Below are 18902 nucleotides of genomic sequence, written 5' to 3' on the forward strand. Positions count from 1 at the left end.
GGTTTAGTTAGTGAATTTAGTTGTTGGAATTAAGTCAAAACTAATGTAGTTAAAGTTAAAAAGTTAAGTTTGTTTAAATAAGTTAAAATAAATATTGTGGTTTAGTTGGTGGATTTAGTTGTTCGAATTAAGTCAAAACTAAACTAGTTAAAGTTGTTTAAATAAGTTAAAATAAATATGTCAAAACTAGTTAGACTTAGAAAGTGGTTAAGTTGTTTAAATAAATTCAAATGTTATTTAGTTGATGGAATTAAAATCATCATTATTGTTTGTGTAGATGAATCCTGATCGTAGTTGGATGTATAATAGAAACAATCCTGGTCGAGTGTGTATGATTCCAGAATTGGCAGAAGGTGTCACTAGATTTATAAATCATGTAAAGACACTTGATGATTTTTTAACTTCAAGATTGATTAGGTGTCCGTGTGTTAATTGTGAAAAATTGAGATATCATACAACAGAGACTGTTGCTATGCATCTTATGATGAATGGATTCAAACCAGGGTATACAGTTTGGACTAGCCATGGTGAGGTTAAAAGTGACACTATGTTTAATAATTTTGTTGTCGGTGAAAGTAGTAGATCTACCGAGCATAATTATTTCCAAGGTTCTAGAATGTCAGATATGATTAATGATGCCTTTGGGATGCATTCTGATTTTGAACAAGGAGAAAATGTATGTAATGACTTGAAAAGTTGACTTTGGTCAACCTTCTTGGAAGTCGTGCTCAGATGAAAATTCTGANTTTATGAACAATTGCGTGATTGTAGTAGTCATTTGTTCAACGAGAGTCAACACTCCAAATTGTCTGTTGCAGTTAGACTGTTAAGTATCAAATTTGATAATAATATTTCTCAAGGAGCAATGGACTCTATGATAGTTCTTATGAAGGAATTAGTTGATCCCAATGTAGAGATTCCTTATTCTTATTATAAAGCAAATGCATTAGTGTCTAAGTTAGGACTTTCCTCGATAAGAATTGATTGTTGTGAAAAAGGTTGCATGTTATACTATAAGGAGGATGTCAATCTAGAGTTTTGTAAGTTTTGTAGTCACCCTCGCTATAAGACTGGTTCTACCGGAAAAAAATTTGCTATTAAGGCGATGCATTATTTACCTCTTATATCAAGATTGAAGAGGTTGTATGCATCAAATAGCTCTGCTCCTCATATTAGATGGGACCGTGAAAATAGAAGGCCACCTGGTGTCATGTGTCATCCATCTGACGGAGAGACTTGGAAATATTTTGATAGAACTTATCCAGATTTTGCCGCTGAACCAAGGAATGTTAGGCTGGGTTTGTGTGCGGATGGTTTCACCCCTTTTTCAGTTAGGGCTGCGCCATATTCTTGTTGGCCTGTGTTTATTACACCGTATAATCTTCCACCTGAGGTGTGTATGACAAGTCCATATATATTTCTAAATTGTGTCATTCCTGGACCGAGTAATCCAAAAAGCGAGATTGATGTGTACTTACAACCTTTGATTGATGAGTTGAAATTGTTGTGGTCTGATGGGGTAGAAACATGGGACATTTCTCGTAAACAAAATTTCAACATGTGTGCTACTTTAATGTGGACTATTAATGATTTTCCTGCCTATGGAATGCTATCTGGATGGATGACAGTTGGAAAGTTAGCATGTCCCTACTGTATGGAAGATACTAAATCATTCACAGTAAAACATGGCCGAAAAAATTCACGGTTTGATTGTCACGTCGGTTCTTGCCACCTGATCATGAGTTTAGGAGAAAGAAATATGCATTTAAAAAGAATAAAACTGAACGAGATGGTCCACCCCCAATATTAACGGGTGATGATATTTGGGAAAGGGTTCAAAAATTTCCAAAGGTAACTGAGGAACCACCGTACAAATTTGATGGGTATGGTGTTGCACATAATTGGACTAAATAGAGTATATTCTGGGAGTTACCTTATTGGAAAGATAATTTGCTTAGACATAATCTTGGTGTCATGCATATTGAAAAGAATTATTTTGATAATCTGTTCAACACTGTAATGGATGTAATTGGCAAGACAAAAGATAATGTTAAGGCTAGACTTAACTTACCAGAACATTATAGACGATCGGAGTTGCATTTACAGGAGTCTGCCAACAACAAGTTACCTAAGCCCAAGGCTAGTTATTCATTCACAATGGAACAAAAGAGAAGAATTTGTGAGTGGGTGGAAAGCTTGAAAATGCCAGATGGATATGCCTCAAATTTGGGAAAGAGGGTTGACATTGAGCGTGGAATATTACATAGGATGAAAAGTCACGACTATCATGTTTTCATGGAACAATTACTTTCGATTGCTTTTTGTGGATTGCCTGAAAACATATGGAAATCAATGGCAGAGATCAGTTTGTTCTTCAAAGACTTGTGTTCCAGCACATTGAGAGTAGAGAATGTGGTTCGGATGGCCAAAAATATAGTTGTTATTAGTAATAAGTTGGAGAAGATTCTTCCACCTGGGTTCTTTGATGTGATGGAACATCTTCCTATTCACCTTGTTCAGGAAGCTCTACTGGGAGGTCCAGTTCAATATAGGTGGATGTATCCTTTTGAGCGGTAAGTAACTATAACACATTTATTCTTATTTCATAAATCGTTTATATATCTTTTGAAATTATATATCTAATATAAAATTTTACAAGAGCATTGGCAAGTCTAAAAGGGGTATTAAGAATAAACATAGGGTGGATGGTTGTATGGTTCAAGTATATCTAGCTAAAGAAAGATCCCACTTTTGTTCTTACTACTTTGATGATTATGTGTCGTGTTTGAGAAACATACCTAATCGACATAATGTTACTGGGAATGATCCTGTAGTACAATCATTATCAATCTTCAACCAACCGGGTAAGGGTTCAAAAAAGCGTATATTGCACAAACTTACCGAAAAGGAGAAAAAATCTGCAGAGCATCATGTCTTGTTGAATTGTCCAAAAGTCCAACCCTTCTTAGAGTAAGAATATTAAATATGTAAACAACATATATTCAACTCCGATTTTATTAAGGAAACTAATTGTATTTCAATGTGATTCTACAGTTATTTTGTGTGCCAATATGGTCATGATCAAGTGTTTCCATCATTTACAATGTGGTATACTAATTGAGTAAGTGTTGTAATATATACACCTATTAAGAGATTAGTGTACTCTTCTTTCTACTAACATTGCTTTTAATTTACTAACCATATATAGGTCTACAATTCAGAAAATGCCGCTACATTTGATCAATTTTTCAAGGATATTTCTTGGGGACCGATTACAGTTCACACAATGTCCCAATATAACGTAAATGGTTTTAAATTTGCCATAGAGAAATACTCAAAGAATAAGAAAACTAATAATAGTGGTGTTTGGGTTAAAGGTGATGATGAAAATCAAAATGAGAATGTTGATTATTTTGGCATCCTATAGGAGATTCTAGAGTTGGAGTATTCGGGTTGGCCAATTAAAAGAATAGTACTTTTTCAATGCAAGTGGTTTGATCCAACTTCAAGAGGTACGAGGGAGCTTAAGCAACATAATATCATTGAGGTCAAGCACACTAGGAAGTATGAGGCTTATGATCCTTTTATTATTACACAAAATGCTAAGCAAGTGTACTATGCTCCTTATCCGTTGCGTAGGGATAAGTCTGATTGGTGGGTTGTAATCAAAACAAAACCAATGGGGCGAGTGCAAGTTGAGAATGAATTGGATGTTGCAAATCAAAATGAAATATCAAGTGTTCATCAAGTAGTGGATGCTGAGTTAGAAATGAATTTGGAGCATCCTGATCACATTTTAGAAGAAGTTAATAGAGAAGAGTTAGATATGCCAACAAATATGGAGGAGGATGAGGAGGAAACTTTCGAAGAGGATGAATGGATAGATGAGGAGGAAACTTCCGAAGATGATGCATGTGAATGGATAGATGATGAAGAAACTTCCGAAGAGGATGAATAACAATTTGTATGTTTAGTTGGTGGATTTTTAGCTATTCATATTTGAGTATACTTTATATTTTAGTAGTTTTAACTTTTGTTTGACATTGTGAAAGACTATTTAGTAGTTTTAACGTTTCTTGCAAGATCGATTTGTGTTCATCTAGTGTTGATATTAAGCTTTAATTTAGGAATAATGTGTTTGTTAAGCATAAGTACCAACACTAGTTGATCCTATTGATAACAAAATTGATTTTCTTGCAAGATCGATTTGTGTCCATCTAGTGTTGACACTTAGCTCAATTAATGACAAGTAGCTCATGAGTCATGGCAAAGAATCCTTAGAATTGCAAAGTTTGATACATAGAAAAGAGTTCAATCTCACAAGTTACAGTTCAATGTAAGCCTCTTACATTGATTTTTAAGTAATGTAGGTAGATATTCTAAAACATGTGAACACACATTCCCTTTATTGATCATTGAATTTGCAGAAATTGAGTGATGTGACTGGAAATGGAGAAAAAGAGTTTAGGGACAATATTACCACTTCTCTGAAATATAACTTGTAAATTGAACAACATTGCAATAGTTTTCAAAAGCAATTCCAAAAGCCAAAAAAGTTAAACATAAGCTAAAGTGAAATGCCCCAAGGGAAAGATAAATAACAATTTGTATGTTTAGTTGGTAGATTTTTAGCTATTCATATTTGAGTATACTTTATATTTTAGTAGTTTTAGCGTTTGTTCAACATTGTGAAAGACTATTTGGATTAAGCCTTATGTTATGACAACTTTGTTTGATATATTTGTTCGACATTGTGACATTATTTTGTACTACTTTGTTTTAATTATTATATTTAATTGATAATGATGGTAGATACAGACAAGGGTAAATAAAAAAAATCCGCTAATCCAAAAAAGAAATTTAAGGCCAATGCTATTAGAAGGCCCACTGGGGTCGTGATATCTGATGAGCCCTCTCGAGTTAATATTTCAAAACGAGCCTCAGTTTCAACTACTCACTTGGCACACCAATCACATAATGCCTCTACTCATGTGGCTCCACAATCTGGTTATACTATATCTGCACTCACTGTGGTACCTAGTTCGGGTAACCAAACATTCCAGGGCTATTCACATCTTGGTCGTGGGTCTACCATACCATCAGCTAGTGCTAGTCAGTGCAATAGTTTGAATTGTAATAGTGGATCAATTGGACTTTCCAATCTTCATCTTGAATCCAATGGCTCAGAGCCTAATACTCCCACCACCCAGCACTCAGATGCACATGGTCCTCAGCCAGGCAATAGAGACAATTTACGGAGACTCGTCATCGAGCCATTAGGATACAAGTATGATTTAATTACGTTTCATCTTTCATTTATTTATTTATATTTTAATTGATTGATTATTTTTTGTTTACTCTACTTTGTCAATGAACTCGTATTTCAGCTTACGGCCGGATGTGGGTATGGCAAAGATTATTTTAAAGTGCATCGAAACTCACTATAATGGTGTGTACCCGAATTGGAGTTCGATTCCACTTAACACCCAAGGGCAGATGTTCAACGAATTTAAGGTAAGAATGTATATCAATTAAATTCACATCATATACATTTAAATTCGCTATTCATTTGAACAATAAATATTTAGTTATTTTTTATTATAGAAATATTATGTATGGGCTCCCGAACATGAGGAAGACGTTCAAGTGAACTTCAAACTTAAAGCTTCAAAGTTGCTTTCTAGCACATTTTGTGACTGTCGGAGAAAAAACAGAATTCCTAAGTTTATGTTACCAGATCGATGGGCTCTGTTACTGGAACATTGGAGTACTGATGAAAAATTTAAAAAGAGGAGTGAGATTGGGAAGATAGCTCGCGCATCAGAAAAGGGAGGCTCTTTGCACACTGGTGGAGCTATTAGCCAGGTTACTAGGAAGAAAAGAATGGTATACTTTCTTAATTTAGTAAAATAATTTTTTTCTTTTTTGATAAGTAGTTTTTGGAGATTAATTAGATCACATTCTATATATGTTATTTGCAGGAAAAGAGTTGGGTAGGCTGGTACCTGTAGAAGAGATGTTCAAGGTTACTCACGTCAAGAAGAGTATGAACCCCACAGAAGAAGAAAGATGGATTGAGCCACATGCTCAAGAAACATATGTAAGAACTCCATTCAAACTAAATCTTTTTTTCTTTTCCTTGTATATATTACATTCATATTCGTAGAGTTCTTTGTTTAAATTACAGGATAGGTATATACGAATATCTCAGGAATATCGTAGTACTTTACCTCTTGAGAGTCGGGACTGACCATTTACACAAGAAGAAAACGAGAATCTTTGGAAACAGAGTGCTAGTGAACTGATTAGAGGTTCAGTCTATAGCTATCCAAAAAAGGCGTATCAGAAGAAGAAGTCTTGGTATTGTGGTTCATCTTCCTCAAGCTTCAATGGCGGGGATAGAGAGACAATATCTGCAATGGAGAGTAACAAAGCTTATCTCAATGCCGAGCTTGTTGTTGTAGCCGAAAGAGAGAAGAAGAGAGAAGAAAGAGAGAGGAAGAGAGAGGAGGAGATTGCGACAGCAAAGGAGGTAGAGAACAAGAGGTATGCAGCCTTTCAGGCCCAACTAACTTTTCTTTTTGAATCAGGAAATATTCTTCCTCCATGTCCGGGCAGCAGTGATGGATCTGTTCAGGAAGGTGATGAGAATGATAAGGAGAGTGAGGGTGATGAGGAGTAGTTGTAACTATTTGGCATTTTAGACTTCTATATTTTTGGAATTGTTTAATTTGATTGTATTTTAGTTTATTTTGAAGTTGGATGAAGTTTATTTTGAAATAGTTTAATGTATATGTTGAAAATATTATGTTGTTTTGGTTGGATGAAGTTTATTTGGCTTTGGGTTGTTTTGGTATAAATATGCAGGTGGGCAACTAAAAATTGCAGCAATTTGCTGCCTGTTTTGTAACAGAAAACCGACCTCCGGAGATCAGAATTTCAAAAATAAAAAATAAAAGTACCGACCTCTGGAGGTCGAAATTTCAACATTACAAAAATAAAAATACCGACCTCTGGAGGTTGGAATTTTAAAAGTAGAAAAATAAAAATACTGACCTCCGGAGGTCGGAATTTCAACATTACAAAAATAAAAATACCGACCTCCGGAGGTCAGAATTTCAACATTACAAAAATAAAAATACCGACCTCCGGAGGTCGGAATTTCAACATTACAAAAGTAAAATTACTGACCTCCGGAGGTCGGAATTTCAACATTACAAAAATAAATTATTGACCTCTGGAGGGCGAAATTTTAAAAATACAAAAATAAAAATACCGACCTCCGGAGGTCGAAATTTTAAAAATACAGAAATAAAAATACCGACCTCCGGAGGTCAGAATTTCAACATTACAAAAATAAAAATACCGATCTCCGGAGGTCAGAATTTCAACATTACAAAAATAAAAATACCGACCTCTGGATGTCGGTATTCCAATTCTGACCTCAGGAAATCGGAAATAATAATATATGAATTTTTTGACATAAAATAAAAACTGACCTCAAGAGTTCAGTAAATACCGACCTCCAGAGGTCAGTATTGAATAGCGACCAAGCTTTTTCCGACCTAAGTTAGGATGTCGGTTTTAGGTCGGTATTTTAGGAAATACCGACCTCCGGAGGTCAGTATTTGTAGGTCGGTATTCACTATTTTTTTAGTAGTGATTCTTCAAGAACCTTGTTCTTCCAAGTATGTAAGGCTATCATAGTGTTGGACTAGTTCGTCCTCACGTCTTATATCTACTTTCAAATTAGTAAAAGAGTAATCTAGGATTCTATCCCTAGATTTGAGTATTCTTGAGATAAGTTGATTTGAGTTCTAGAGTTCTTGTTTCTTTTTGAAATTCTATTCCTAATTATTGAATTGCTATATGTTATGCATTAAAATTCTTGAGTTGATTTGTTTATATTTATATTCCATCATGAACCTTATGAATTGAGTATTTTTTTGAGGAGAAATATCGTTGAGTTATAAGTTTCAAGTTCTTGAGTCCTTGAGTTCTTGAGTCTTTGAGTTCTTGAGTCTTGAGTTCTAAGTACTGAGTTTCCTTATTGCTATTAAGATTCCTGAGTTGAGTCGTTCATGTCCATAATTCCACATGAACCCTATGATTTGAGTTACAAATTTTGAAAACTTTTTAAAGCCAACACTTGAGTTCTTAAACTGAGTTTTGAGAAGTAAAGATGAGTTTTGAGAAAAGAGTTTCTAAAATATATTAGTATGACAATCAAGTATGCCATCAATGTATGAGCAATATGTTACTTATATATACCATGAATGTTTATGCAGTATGACTTCCTGAGTCATCAATGATCATATTAAAATATGACTTTGATATGTTTTTGAGAAAGAGTTTTCAAGTATGAATTGAGTAGGAGTATAAGGGAACTATGTATTCCCAGAGGTATCAATTTTTACATTGATAAAAGAGAAACTGAGATTTCTAAATGAGTTATGAGTTCAAAAGATATTTCAAGAGAGTTACCTCTTTTAAGAGGGTAGTTTGAGCAATTATCTCAAATCAGAGGAACAGTTATGTTTTTAAACATATGAGGATGAATTATATATATTATTGGGAGTAGTATTAAGCACCGATATGGAGATGAGTTCAGACAACTCAAAATTCTCATAAACCATATATGTCAACATGGATAAAGGATCATATTTTTTAAATGATTCCTTATTGCTTTTAAGCATAACTTAGTGATCCACTTAGTTGAGACGTTCTATACTCCGACAAGGTATATGACAGTTCTGGCAGCGTGGATGAGACGTTGTATCATCACGTAGCTCATAGTGATGGTTGTCGGTTAGAGATTCTCCTAATAGAGTTAAAGTGTATTTTTATATATCACTTATTATGTTGAGTTCAGAGATGAGAAGGTATTTTGTAAAGTTTTAAATGATTTAACTTCTTTATTTCTTTACATTCGGTTGAGTATATATTTATATCTATGCAACCCTTTTATTCAAGTATTTATTATTCAGCTATATTACATACTCGTACATTCAATGTACTGATGACATTTGACCTACATTTTTTAATGATGCAGATACATGTACTTAGGATCCTCAATAAGAGTCTGTTGAGATCACTTCGTCTGCTCGCCGGTTTTTGAGTAAGTCCTCATTTCTTTCGGAGGACTCCAGTTTTATGAGTTGTTAGTAGTAGTTCTTTTGAGGAGTCGTGGGTCTTATCCCAACACTCATGTTTGTACATTAGAGTCTTCATAGGTAAACAGTTTTGGAGAGTCTTTCAGTTTCAAATGCTTTATTTAAAACTAATGTTTCATACTCAGTATATTCAGCAAACTTTTGAGATTTATTACACTTTTTTAAAACGATTCTTTAAATTTGATGCTTATGCATGTTTGAGTTAGTCTTCCGCTTGTAGTCAGCCAGGATGAGGGTTCGCTTGGGGACCAACAATGGTTCTCGAGTGTCGGCCACGTCTAGGATGTAGGCTCGGGGTGTGACAGATTATTTTGCAAAGTATTATTATTATTGCACCTAAGTGTTTTTCGACAGTTGAGTTAACTATTTACTTGAGTTTGAATGTTATAAATTCTATTTTAAAGCTTCTTCATTCTTGAGTAAGTCTTTCACTAAATAGTCAGTCAGGCTAAGGGTTCGCTTAGGGATCAGAAATGGTTCTCGAGTGCCGCCCACGTCTAGGGTGTAGGCTCAGGGAGTGACACTACTAAAGATTTGAGTCCTAATTAACGGATGAGCCTTCATCCCTAAATCTGTTCGGTGCTACGTAAAGCTCTCAAAATAACACATGTTGATAAGCTGAAAACAATACTAATTTCAATATACTGAACGATGTTGATAAACTAATAATTCTGAGTAACTCATGAATATTGATTATCTAAAAGTATTCTAAATCATGAAAACTGATAATATGAGACATGTAACTAAAATAACATAATTCTAATACACGAAGATATTTGTGCTCTGAGGGTTCATAGAAATACTATATGAAACTACTGAATTACGGTTTGAAAATACATAGTTAAACTATTCATGAAGGAGACCGAAACATAATGAAAAATTATGCCTTACTTGAGAACCCTAATCTTTGTAGAGATTATTAACTAAAAAACTAGATTTTCTTTGAGACTCAATAGGTGAAAGAATATCCATTGATAAAATCTCACATACCTGAAAAGAAAATACTAGCTTGAATTTCTTGAACTGAGATTTGAATATGAAGAACCCTAACTTCTTTCTTGAGAGGAGTTTGATTGTACTGATTTTAATTTGTGGGTGTTAAGCTTGAATGGGTGAGCTATATGTCGACTAAATTCTCCTTATTTCACTGAGAGCAGGCTGAAATGACATAATATAGAGATTAAAAGAGCGGAAAAGATCAAAATGACCTTGAAGAAAAATTGACATTGACAGATTTTACAAGGCTATCAACGATCTGTAGTTTCATCTACGAATCGTACATATCTCTTGTGAAAATCAGAGTACATGTTGAGTTTCTGTAAGTTTGATCTACAAAACCCATCTACAGTCTGTAAGTTTGATCTACAAAACCCATCTACGATCTGTAGGTTCAATCTATGAGCCGTAAAGAGTGGTCCATAAGAATCAGGCTAAAATATGAGTGTTAAGACTTTAATTCTCCAGATCATCTATGAGTTGTAAAAGGTTTTATGACTTGTAAACCTTACTCGTAAAATTCAGGCTATTTTTTTTGTTTCTAAAGTTGATCTATGGCTCATGGTTCCATCTATGATCCGTAGATGTTACCCGTAAATTTCAAAATTTTGCAGACTTGAATTTCTAAATTTCCATGGTTTGATCTAGACTTAGAACTTCTAAGATGCTACAAAATGTTCATTATCAATTTTTTTAATGCCAAATAGCTTAATTATCATTAATAACTCATATTGGTCATTCGACCTTATTTATTCCCACCGAAGCACAATTTCTCTTACTTTTTTCTAGAATCCCAACAAAATACATCAATACAAGCTAACTTATCATTCCTTTTCTATCTCACTATATTTTTAGAAAGAGAAGTTGAATTCTTCTGTCAATAAATAAGATTAGAACACAACCTTTTGGGTGAAACATATTATTTCTTTCTTCCATATATATTAGTGGCGTCTCCGCTTCTTCTTCTCTTCTTTCCTTCTTCGTCATTGCTTTTCTTCTTCCTTACTTCCTTCTTCGTCATTGCTTTTCTTTTTCCTTACTTTTTCTTTTCATTCTTCTTCCATGTTCACCCATTAAAAAATCTTTGAAGTTCCATTTTAAAATTCAACTTGCCGTAAACATAATCGTTTTCAGTAAATAATATATCAAAGGACTCAAAACATCAATAAGAGCTCATAAAAAAATTGGGACTATTTAGAGGAGATTTGAGTTGGTTGGTATTGGGAAAAAAATCAACTTGTAAAGTATAAATATTATACAAACAATGTATATGATATACATCTTTGATACATAGTTATACATCACATATATACATGATTATACATAATATATATAATATTGATACATTATATACACATATGACCATTTTTGTTTGAATTTTTTTTGGCAAACTACATAAATCCCACTAGTTTAGGTCCTAATTACAAAGATTCTCGATAGTTTTAAATATTACTTCCTCTACCATATTTCGTGCTTAGGATACATGAGTCTGAATCTGCGAGATACATGTATCTGCCAAATTTTAAAATCGAGATACATGTTTTATTTGTTTGAATTAATTAGTTGTAACTAATTTCTTAATTAGAATAGTAGGTGGGGAATTTCAGAATATATGGACAATTAATAACGTAAATATAAATTAATCAAATCCCTTATTATAAGATAAAAATCAAGGAGAATATCTATGTTTAATTAATTTTATTTTATTATTCTTTGAAATAATAAATTCATTAATATTATTAATAAAAGACAAAAACATGTATATCTTGGTCATGTAGTTTGATTAATATCATTTTATAAAATAACAAACTCATTAATTTGATGTATCTATTATCAATATATGATGTATCTAACAAACTAAATCCTTAGCTACATGGGTATCATACAAGTACATTCATATGTATCATAGAAGTATCTAGTATTAATTTCATGTATTTATTATATGTATCAAGCATTAATTTCATGTATCTATTTATATAATCTAATTTTATTTCATAAATCTTTTATATGCATAATTTAATGTATCAAGTATCAATTTCATATGTTATATCCAAAAAAAACATGTATCTCAAATATATAGTAAGCATATACATCTAATTATGTGTATCTAAATAGGAAATGTAACTGAAACGTTTGAATTTGGGAACAAATCACGACTGTGAAGTATCTGTCGTATCATTAAAAAAAAAGTAAAACAAAATAAAAATTCTTTCCTTTTTTTAGCATCTGGAATTTTTCTCATAGATACATATAATCTACTCAAATACATAACTTTTAATTAGATACATGTGTATATTTTTTCAAATACATATTTTGGCCATCGTCTCTCCTCCTCTCCCCTTCTTCTCTATCATCTCTGGCGATGGCATTCGGCCGATCATGGCATTGGCGTTGACGGACTATGGTCATGTATCTAATACATGACAAAACAAATTCATGAATAAAAATATTTTGCTTTTTCATGAAAAAAGATATTGCTCGCAGCGCCTAGATCCAATGGATCTCCGCCAGAGCCATCAAAAATTTTACTTTTTTGTCCCAATCAATAGTAACAAACCTTTACATATATTGCTGATGAACAAGAGTCGTTTTAATAGTTGGACAATAAAATCGTGTTGCGAAAGGAACAACAAGAGAAATGTAGAAACATGTGAAATTTCTTGAGCCAAACAGTCATAATGATTCTCCAAGTAAAGTACACACAGAGAAAACCAGTGATTGTTCGAGCTTTTGACGATGGGACACATGACCGGCCATACGGACATTGTTTGGTCGCCGACATAGCCAAGTAAAAACTCTGCGAAAAAGCAAGCGAAGAAATCACGCGTCAAGACCTTCATCAAGCTTGTTAATTACAACCCAAAAAAGGAAAAATGAAGGAAGAGAGAATATGGTGGAGGTGTTGGAGGACATGGGGTGGGAGTGAGAGATACATGTAATGGAATTGGGGGAGGAAGCCTTGATGTGAGAGAAAATAATTTGAATTGCTAATGTACTATTAATTAAGGAGTTTAAATTTTAAAATAATTATTCAATATCATATTTAAGAGATTTGTGTATCTAATTAAATGTTTTAAAATATATGGAATAAATATTAAAAGTGGTATTATGTGTAATTTATTTAAACTAAAGGTAAAATAAGTATATATGGTAGTAAAGTATGTCTAGCTAGGTAGTTTATCCTTTTTTTTATTGCTTATATAGTTAGGTAAGAAACCTAATATATGTATGGGTAAAATTGGATAAATGGCTTGTCTTTGATGAGCTGTTTGTATGATTTTCCCAAATTTTTCGATGATATTGCCTATTAGCCCATGCCATCTTCATGTTGTGTAGAGCCCAATTTGATACTTCTTAGATAATGATTGTCTAGAGTTCAGGCCCATGAATTAAAAGCTAGTGTTCCTAATTTTGTACTGAAACTCAATACGGTGAAATGTGACTATTCAAATTAATTTTAGTACTCAAAATATATCATACTGTCATGTCACTTGTTATATGCGAACTTTTTTTTTTTTTGGGTGAAGTATGCAATTGGCTTCTCCGTCAAAAAATTTGACAATTAGCATTTAATAGCATCTTCATTAAGCTGTCAATATGGTCGGCCCAGCCCATAAGTGCATGGGCTACGGGCTTTGTTGGGCTAGTCCTTTTTTCTTAAAATTATATTTTTTAAAATTGAATTATAATTTAAATTTTTTTTCATAAATATTGACTAGTGTTACTACTTGTTAATCAAATATACAAATAAAATTATTTATATAATATTTATTAAGTTTGATTTCAAGTAAAAGCATAAATATATAGCTAAATAGAAATACTAACCTAATTGCTTTCCAATGATCATAATAAAACACAAAAATTATGATAATATTCCATAGGATATGACCCATGTAGTGATTCCCTAGAAATTTTAGGAACTTTATTTTATGTAGTACATATTTTATAAACATAATTTGTATTATTTCAAACTTTAAAAGATTTTGAGTATAGACTCCTATTATTTTTAATACTCTATTTTATTTTTATTTTTTAATTAATTTTTATTTGGCCCACGGGTCGGCCCTATCCATATTTCTCAAGTCCCACAATTCAATATGCTTATTCAGGTTGGGCTAAAAAATTAGTTTCTTAAATGGGCTCCAAAAATCGTAGCCCGGCCCTATCAAATCACGGATTAGGTCAGGTCGGCCCAACGGGCCTAGTCCATATAGATGGCTCTAATCTTCATGTTGCTTCACACTATATTTGACAAATGGATTTACTTCAATAAATAGTATTAAATATAATATATTTTCTACCTAAAGAAATCAAACACATTTAAATTAATTGAAGGTTAAATATGTTGAGTCATTTACTTGGAATTAATATTCTCTTTTCAGTTTGTGTTTGTCTACTATTTACTGGATTTATTCTGAAACGATTTTCATTTGCCTATGTCTGATTTTTACTAAATTTCATAAACTGATATCTTATATATATATATATATATATATATATATATATCAACAAACTTCTAGTCAAAAACCTTGCTTTGATAGTCATTATTTTCTTCCAAAGGAAAACTAACAAGAACGGTGTTGTGATATATGTTTCAGAGTTTATACTAGTGTAGAAGTCGTTATTTTGAGAGTTGATTTCAATTAACTTAGGTAAAGGTTTTAACCTTTTTGATTATAAAAGATTAAAGTGAATTATGATTGTTTTGCCCAATTCATTATCTATATTTATATAGGTTAAGCTTAATCCATTTTCAATCCGTTCAAATGCGATTCATATGCGGATTTTTACGTTAAAGTAAGCTAAGAGGGAGAAACTTCTAAAAACTTTCTTCTTGCACCTCTTTCATAATTATAGACACTACAGAGTACCCCCGTTTTTTTTATGAAGTTTTAACAAAGAAAGCTATATTTTTATATATATATTATATATAAAACTCAAATACGATACAAATTAGTGGCACTTGAAGCTGTTACGGGTAGGTAACAGCCATTGAGCCTACAAATCAAGCAACAAAACAAGTACAAATTCAAAATTCAAAATAGCAATCTCCAAACACAGTTGAAATTAAGCAAAATTAGTTGATTCTCCTGCAGTTCTTCCTGATCTCTCCGTTAGAACCAGTGAGGGGACGGATATCACCCATCTTAATCATCGCGGTCACAAAATCAGAGATGAAACTGCTGGGATTGTTACTGTATGATTTGACAATTGAATCGACGGATCCTCCATTGAAAAGCTGCTGATCAGAATGGAGCAGTCCCTTTTTGTTAACAAGGTTTATGAAATAGTGATTGTCGAAGCGCGTAGGAGTCAGTAAATCAAGAGGTGCCAAATTGTTGTCCCCTGATCCTGAGGCTCTCGGGCAATTATTTTGCCTAGTTCGCGCTAGTGATGCGTCCATGTTTTTGGTCTCGTTGTATATGCGTCCCCTGAAACTTGTGCACCTTGCTTGTCCGATAGTATGAGCTCCTGTAAATTTAATATATCAAATTAAAAGACTTAAATTATAACAGGAGGAGGAGTACTTTACTTGTTATTACGATTCAAACAATATTTACTGCTTAAATGTATGGAGTTGCAGAACAAACCAGATAAGGCAACCATATCCTTTGTAGAAAGGCCAACAGCACTGAAGCTAGAGATGAGACGGTTAAGGTTAGAAGTTGGGGTAGGAATGCTGTTATTGGCAGCACCTTGGCTTGCTGTTCTGGCATCTCTTCTTCCCAATTTGACATCCCAATTAGGTCCTCCAAGCTACATATATACATCCAATATTCTTGTGAGCATATATAGTTTCAAAAGCCGGTTTGTTAATAATTATATCAAACAACTTACGATGACAACAGAGTCTCGGGCGGTAACGGCTAAAATATCAGCACAAGAGACGACACCAGGGCACACTTTTTCGACAGCAGATTTGATGTTGTCAATAACTTCAAATCCTCTGGCCGAATTGAAATTTGGCTGTGCCCTCTTTTCCCCTGTGAAGGTTGATGTATCATCCAGGAACAATGATCCATCGCATCCCTGTAAAAACAGAGCGCATAAAAAAATATTAAAGATGTAAACGTGACTGATTTAAGAAAGCGCCAAGTCAAAAGTTATACAATTTGGACTAATCTAACTTATGGATCCAATTGAGAAGTCATGTTTGGACATGAATTTAGTGATACTGGAGAAAAATAATATTCAAAGTTAAAAATTATAAGTAAAAGAGTATTTAAAAATTAAAGTTATATTCGGACACATGAAAAATACTTTTATTGAAGTATTGTGAAGGTCTTTTCTTGAAAAGTGATTAGAATAATTTTAGCAAAATTGAAAAACTCAACTTCAAGATAAAATGAAAAAATTGACTATAGCCAATATTGTATAACCTAATAATTATTTTTTTTTAATATATAAAGGGCCTGGAGATCTTTGAATGCCTGGAGACAGAAAAAGACGTATACGACTTCACTAGTAAATGAACTCACCAACAAAGTTGTCAAACTGTCTCACAAAAAAACATCACGATCAGTCGTCCTAAGACACTTGGCAAAAGAAAATACCAACCATTTTGGAATTATGCAAAGTGCACAATATAACACCCATGTTGTTTTTGATAGATAAACGTTTCTACTACATATATTCCTCAAATTTGCGATTTATCTGGATATATATGTGAGCCACTTTTATAACGAGGGATATATCAACTTTAAGTCGCAAAATTGATGAGTATATTAGGCTCTTTTCCCTATATAATAAAACACTAGAATGCATGTTCTAAAACATGAAAACAATAACAATATTAACAAAAATAAAAAGGAGAGAAAATGAAGAAGGTAGATTAGATTACATTAACGAAGCAATCGTGGAAGAATAGGCGAAGGAGGGAAGCACCCATTCGGGTTTCCTTCTGAATAGCAGAGTTCACCACAGATTTCACAGTTTCATAGAGCTTAGGACATGATTTTGAGTAAAATCCAGTGGTGAGTTGCGCTGAGGAACTTCCCACTAAACTCACTAGAAAAAACAAAACTATGGCACTCTTAAAACAAGCCATATTGGAAGAATTTTTCTTACTTAGAACCTATTACTTTGAAATTAGAAACAAGTGTGGTGTACACAAGATGATGAGAAAAATGAGGTATTTATAGGGAAATTGTAGAGACTAGAGAATGCTTTATCAAGGTTATTGTTCTAGGCAGGTTACCTAACACGAAGACTCCATTGCATGTCTTTTTACGTTTGACAAATAGTTAAAAGCAAACAAATTAAAACCAATAACATCAATAAAATATAGAATCATTTTTATTTTTATTAAAATAAAGGTAGTTATAAAAGTAGGACATTTTTAGGACTTGTTATCATCTTATTAGTCAAACAAAGGGGACCCAAAGAAAACCAATTATTTTATGATTATTTGGTGATGAAGAGGAGACATGAGGGACTTTCTTGACATAACCAAAATGTAAAATTGATTTATAGACTTGTGAAGGAAGATTACGTAGATAATTTTAATTTATTTTCACTTATACAATTGTGTGGTTTAGTCATGAGGCACGCGCATACTTACTTTATTACTAGTCTCTAAAAAAAATGTGTTAGCATGTTTAGTCCAAACAATTCTGTATTCATCACAACTTTCACATATGATGATGATGATATGATACTTATTGATTTAGGGAAAATAATTTTTAGTGCCCATGTTATAGTATTATTTCTATTTTAATTCATATATTATATTATCCGACTAAGCACATTGACCTTTCAATAAAGTAATTTATGTGTTTTTAGTCTTTTTATAACTAAGGGAACCAAAATAGAAAACCGAATTGATATCTTTACGAAGGGCTATTCGGATATTTAAATTTGCATTGTGGTTGTACTCCATGAATCTCTTTCTTGTATTGTTCTGGTGTGTTAGCTATCAGTAATTGCACACAATAAATTTGAAAACCAACAAATAATTCTAACGATTGACTTCGAATTTGTTATTGTCAAAATCTATTACAAGTTTTCCCCAATTTTAAGCTTTGTTTCGAGTCCAACATAATCTTTTCTCCGATTTCTCTTATTAATAAAGTACTGTGGCATATGTAGAGATATATATAAATATAAGGAAAATTATGTTTAATTAATATCCTTATACGTTAACTTTGACTTATTCGTTACTTTTCCAAAAGTGAAAGTTTGACTTATAATTCGTTGCTTTTAGCAAAAGTTGGAGAAATTAGCATGAAATTGAAGTTGTACCTACTCTTCTTCGTTTGCGCAAGGTTTAAAGTTCCAAAAATCATTTGCTTTTGAGCATTCTCAAACACAAGAATATAATCATTTCATTGTGCATTCACATCGGAAGCTTCTTATATTCTTAGGGGACTGCATATAAATTAAATATAATTTCGTTGAGAGTTTCTTACTATACTTTCACTGTCTCGTGTACCATTTTATTAAAAAATAAAATAATATTTTTATTTATAAAAAAAATTATACAATTAAATTTATATGATTTCAACAGCATGTTTCTTAATTTAATTTTATTTAGGTCAGTTTGTATTTATTCTTCTTGTAGTGCTACAATCCATAATGCATTTACAAATCAGTAGACTATTTATAGGTCACAATGGTAAGATATACTTCCCTAATTATTTGTCCACTTTTCCTTTTTTAATTGTTCCTAATTACTTGTCCATTTTGACAAATTTTTTATATCTATTATACCCTCAATTAATTACTTTGAAAAAT

General features: G+C 32.6%; 3 protein-coding genes across 3 annotated transcripts in view; 1 reads left to right on the forward strand and 2 right to left on the reverse strand.

Moving 5' to 3' along the window:
* LOC125872570 (CBL-interacting protein kinase 18-like) overlaps window positions 1–18902 on the reverse strand; it is a 504282-nt gene that overhangs the window by 240653 nt on the left and 244727 nt on the right. The gene's annotated exons all lie outside the window — the stretch shown is intronic.
* LOC125873672 (uncharacterized) lies at window positions 866–3958 on the forward strand. Its single transcript, XM_049554553.1, has 3 exons — window positions 866–1704; window positions 1959–2573; window positions 3640–3958. The coding sequence occupies exons 1-3, from the start codon at window positions 866–868 to the stop codon at window positions 3956–3958; spliced, it is 1773 nt and encodes a 590-aa protein (XP_049410510.1).
* On the reverse strand, window positions 15092–17286 carry LOC125872576 (peroxidase P7-like). Its single transcript, XM_049553326.1, has 4 exons — window positions 17011–17286; window positions 16008–16199; window positions 15761–15926; window positions 15092–15641 (listed from the first exon to the last, which is right to left on the reverse strand). The coding sequence occupies exons 1-4, from the start codon at window positions 17215–17217 to the stop codon at window positions 15247–15249; spliced, it is 960 nt and encodes a 319-aa protein (XP_049409283.1). The 5' UTR covers window positions 17218–17286; the 3' UTR covers window positions 15092–15246.

The sequence above is a fragment of the Solanum stenotomum genome, chromosome 8, assembly GCF_019186545.1.
Source record: "Solanum stenotomum isolate F172 chromosome 8, ASM1918654v1, whole genome shotgun sequence".
NCBI lineage: Eukaryota > Viridiplantae > Streptophyta > Magnoliopsida > Solanales > Solanaceae > Solanum > Solanum stenotomum.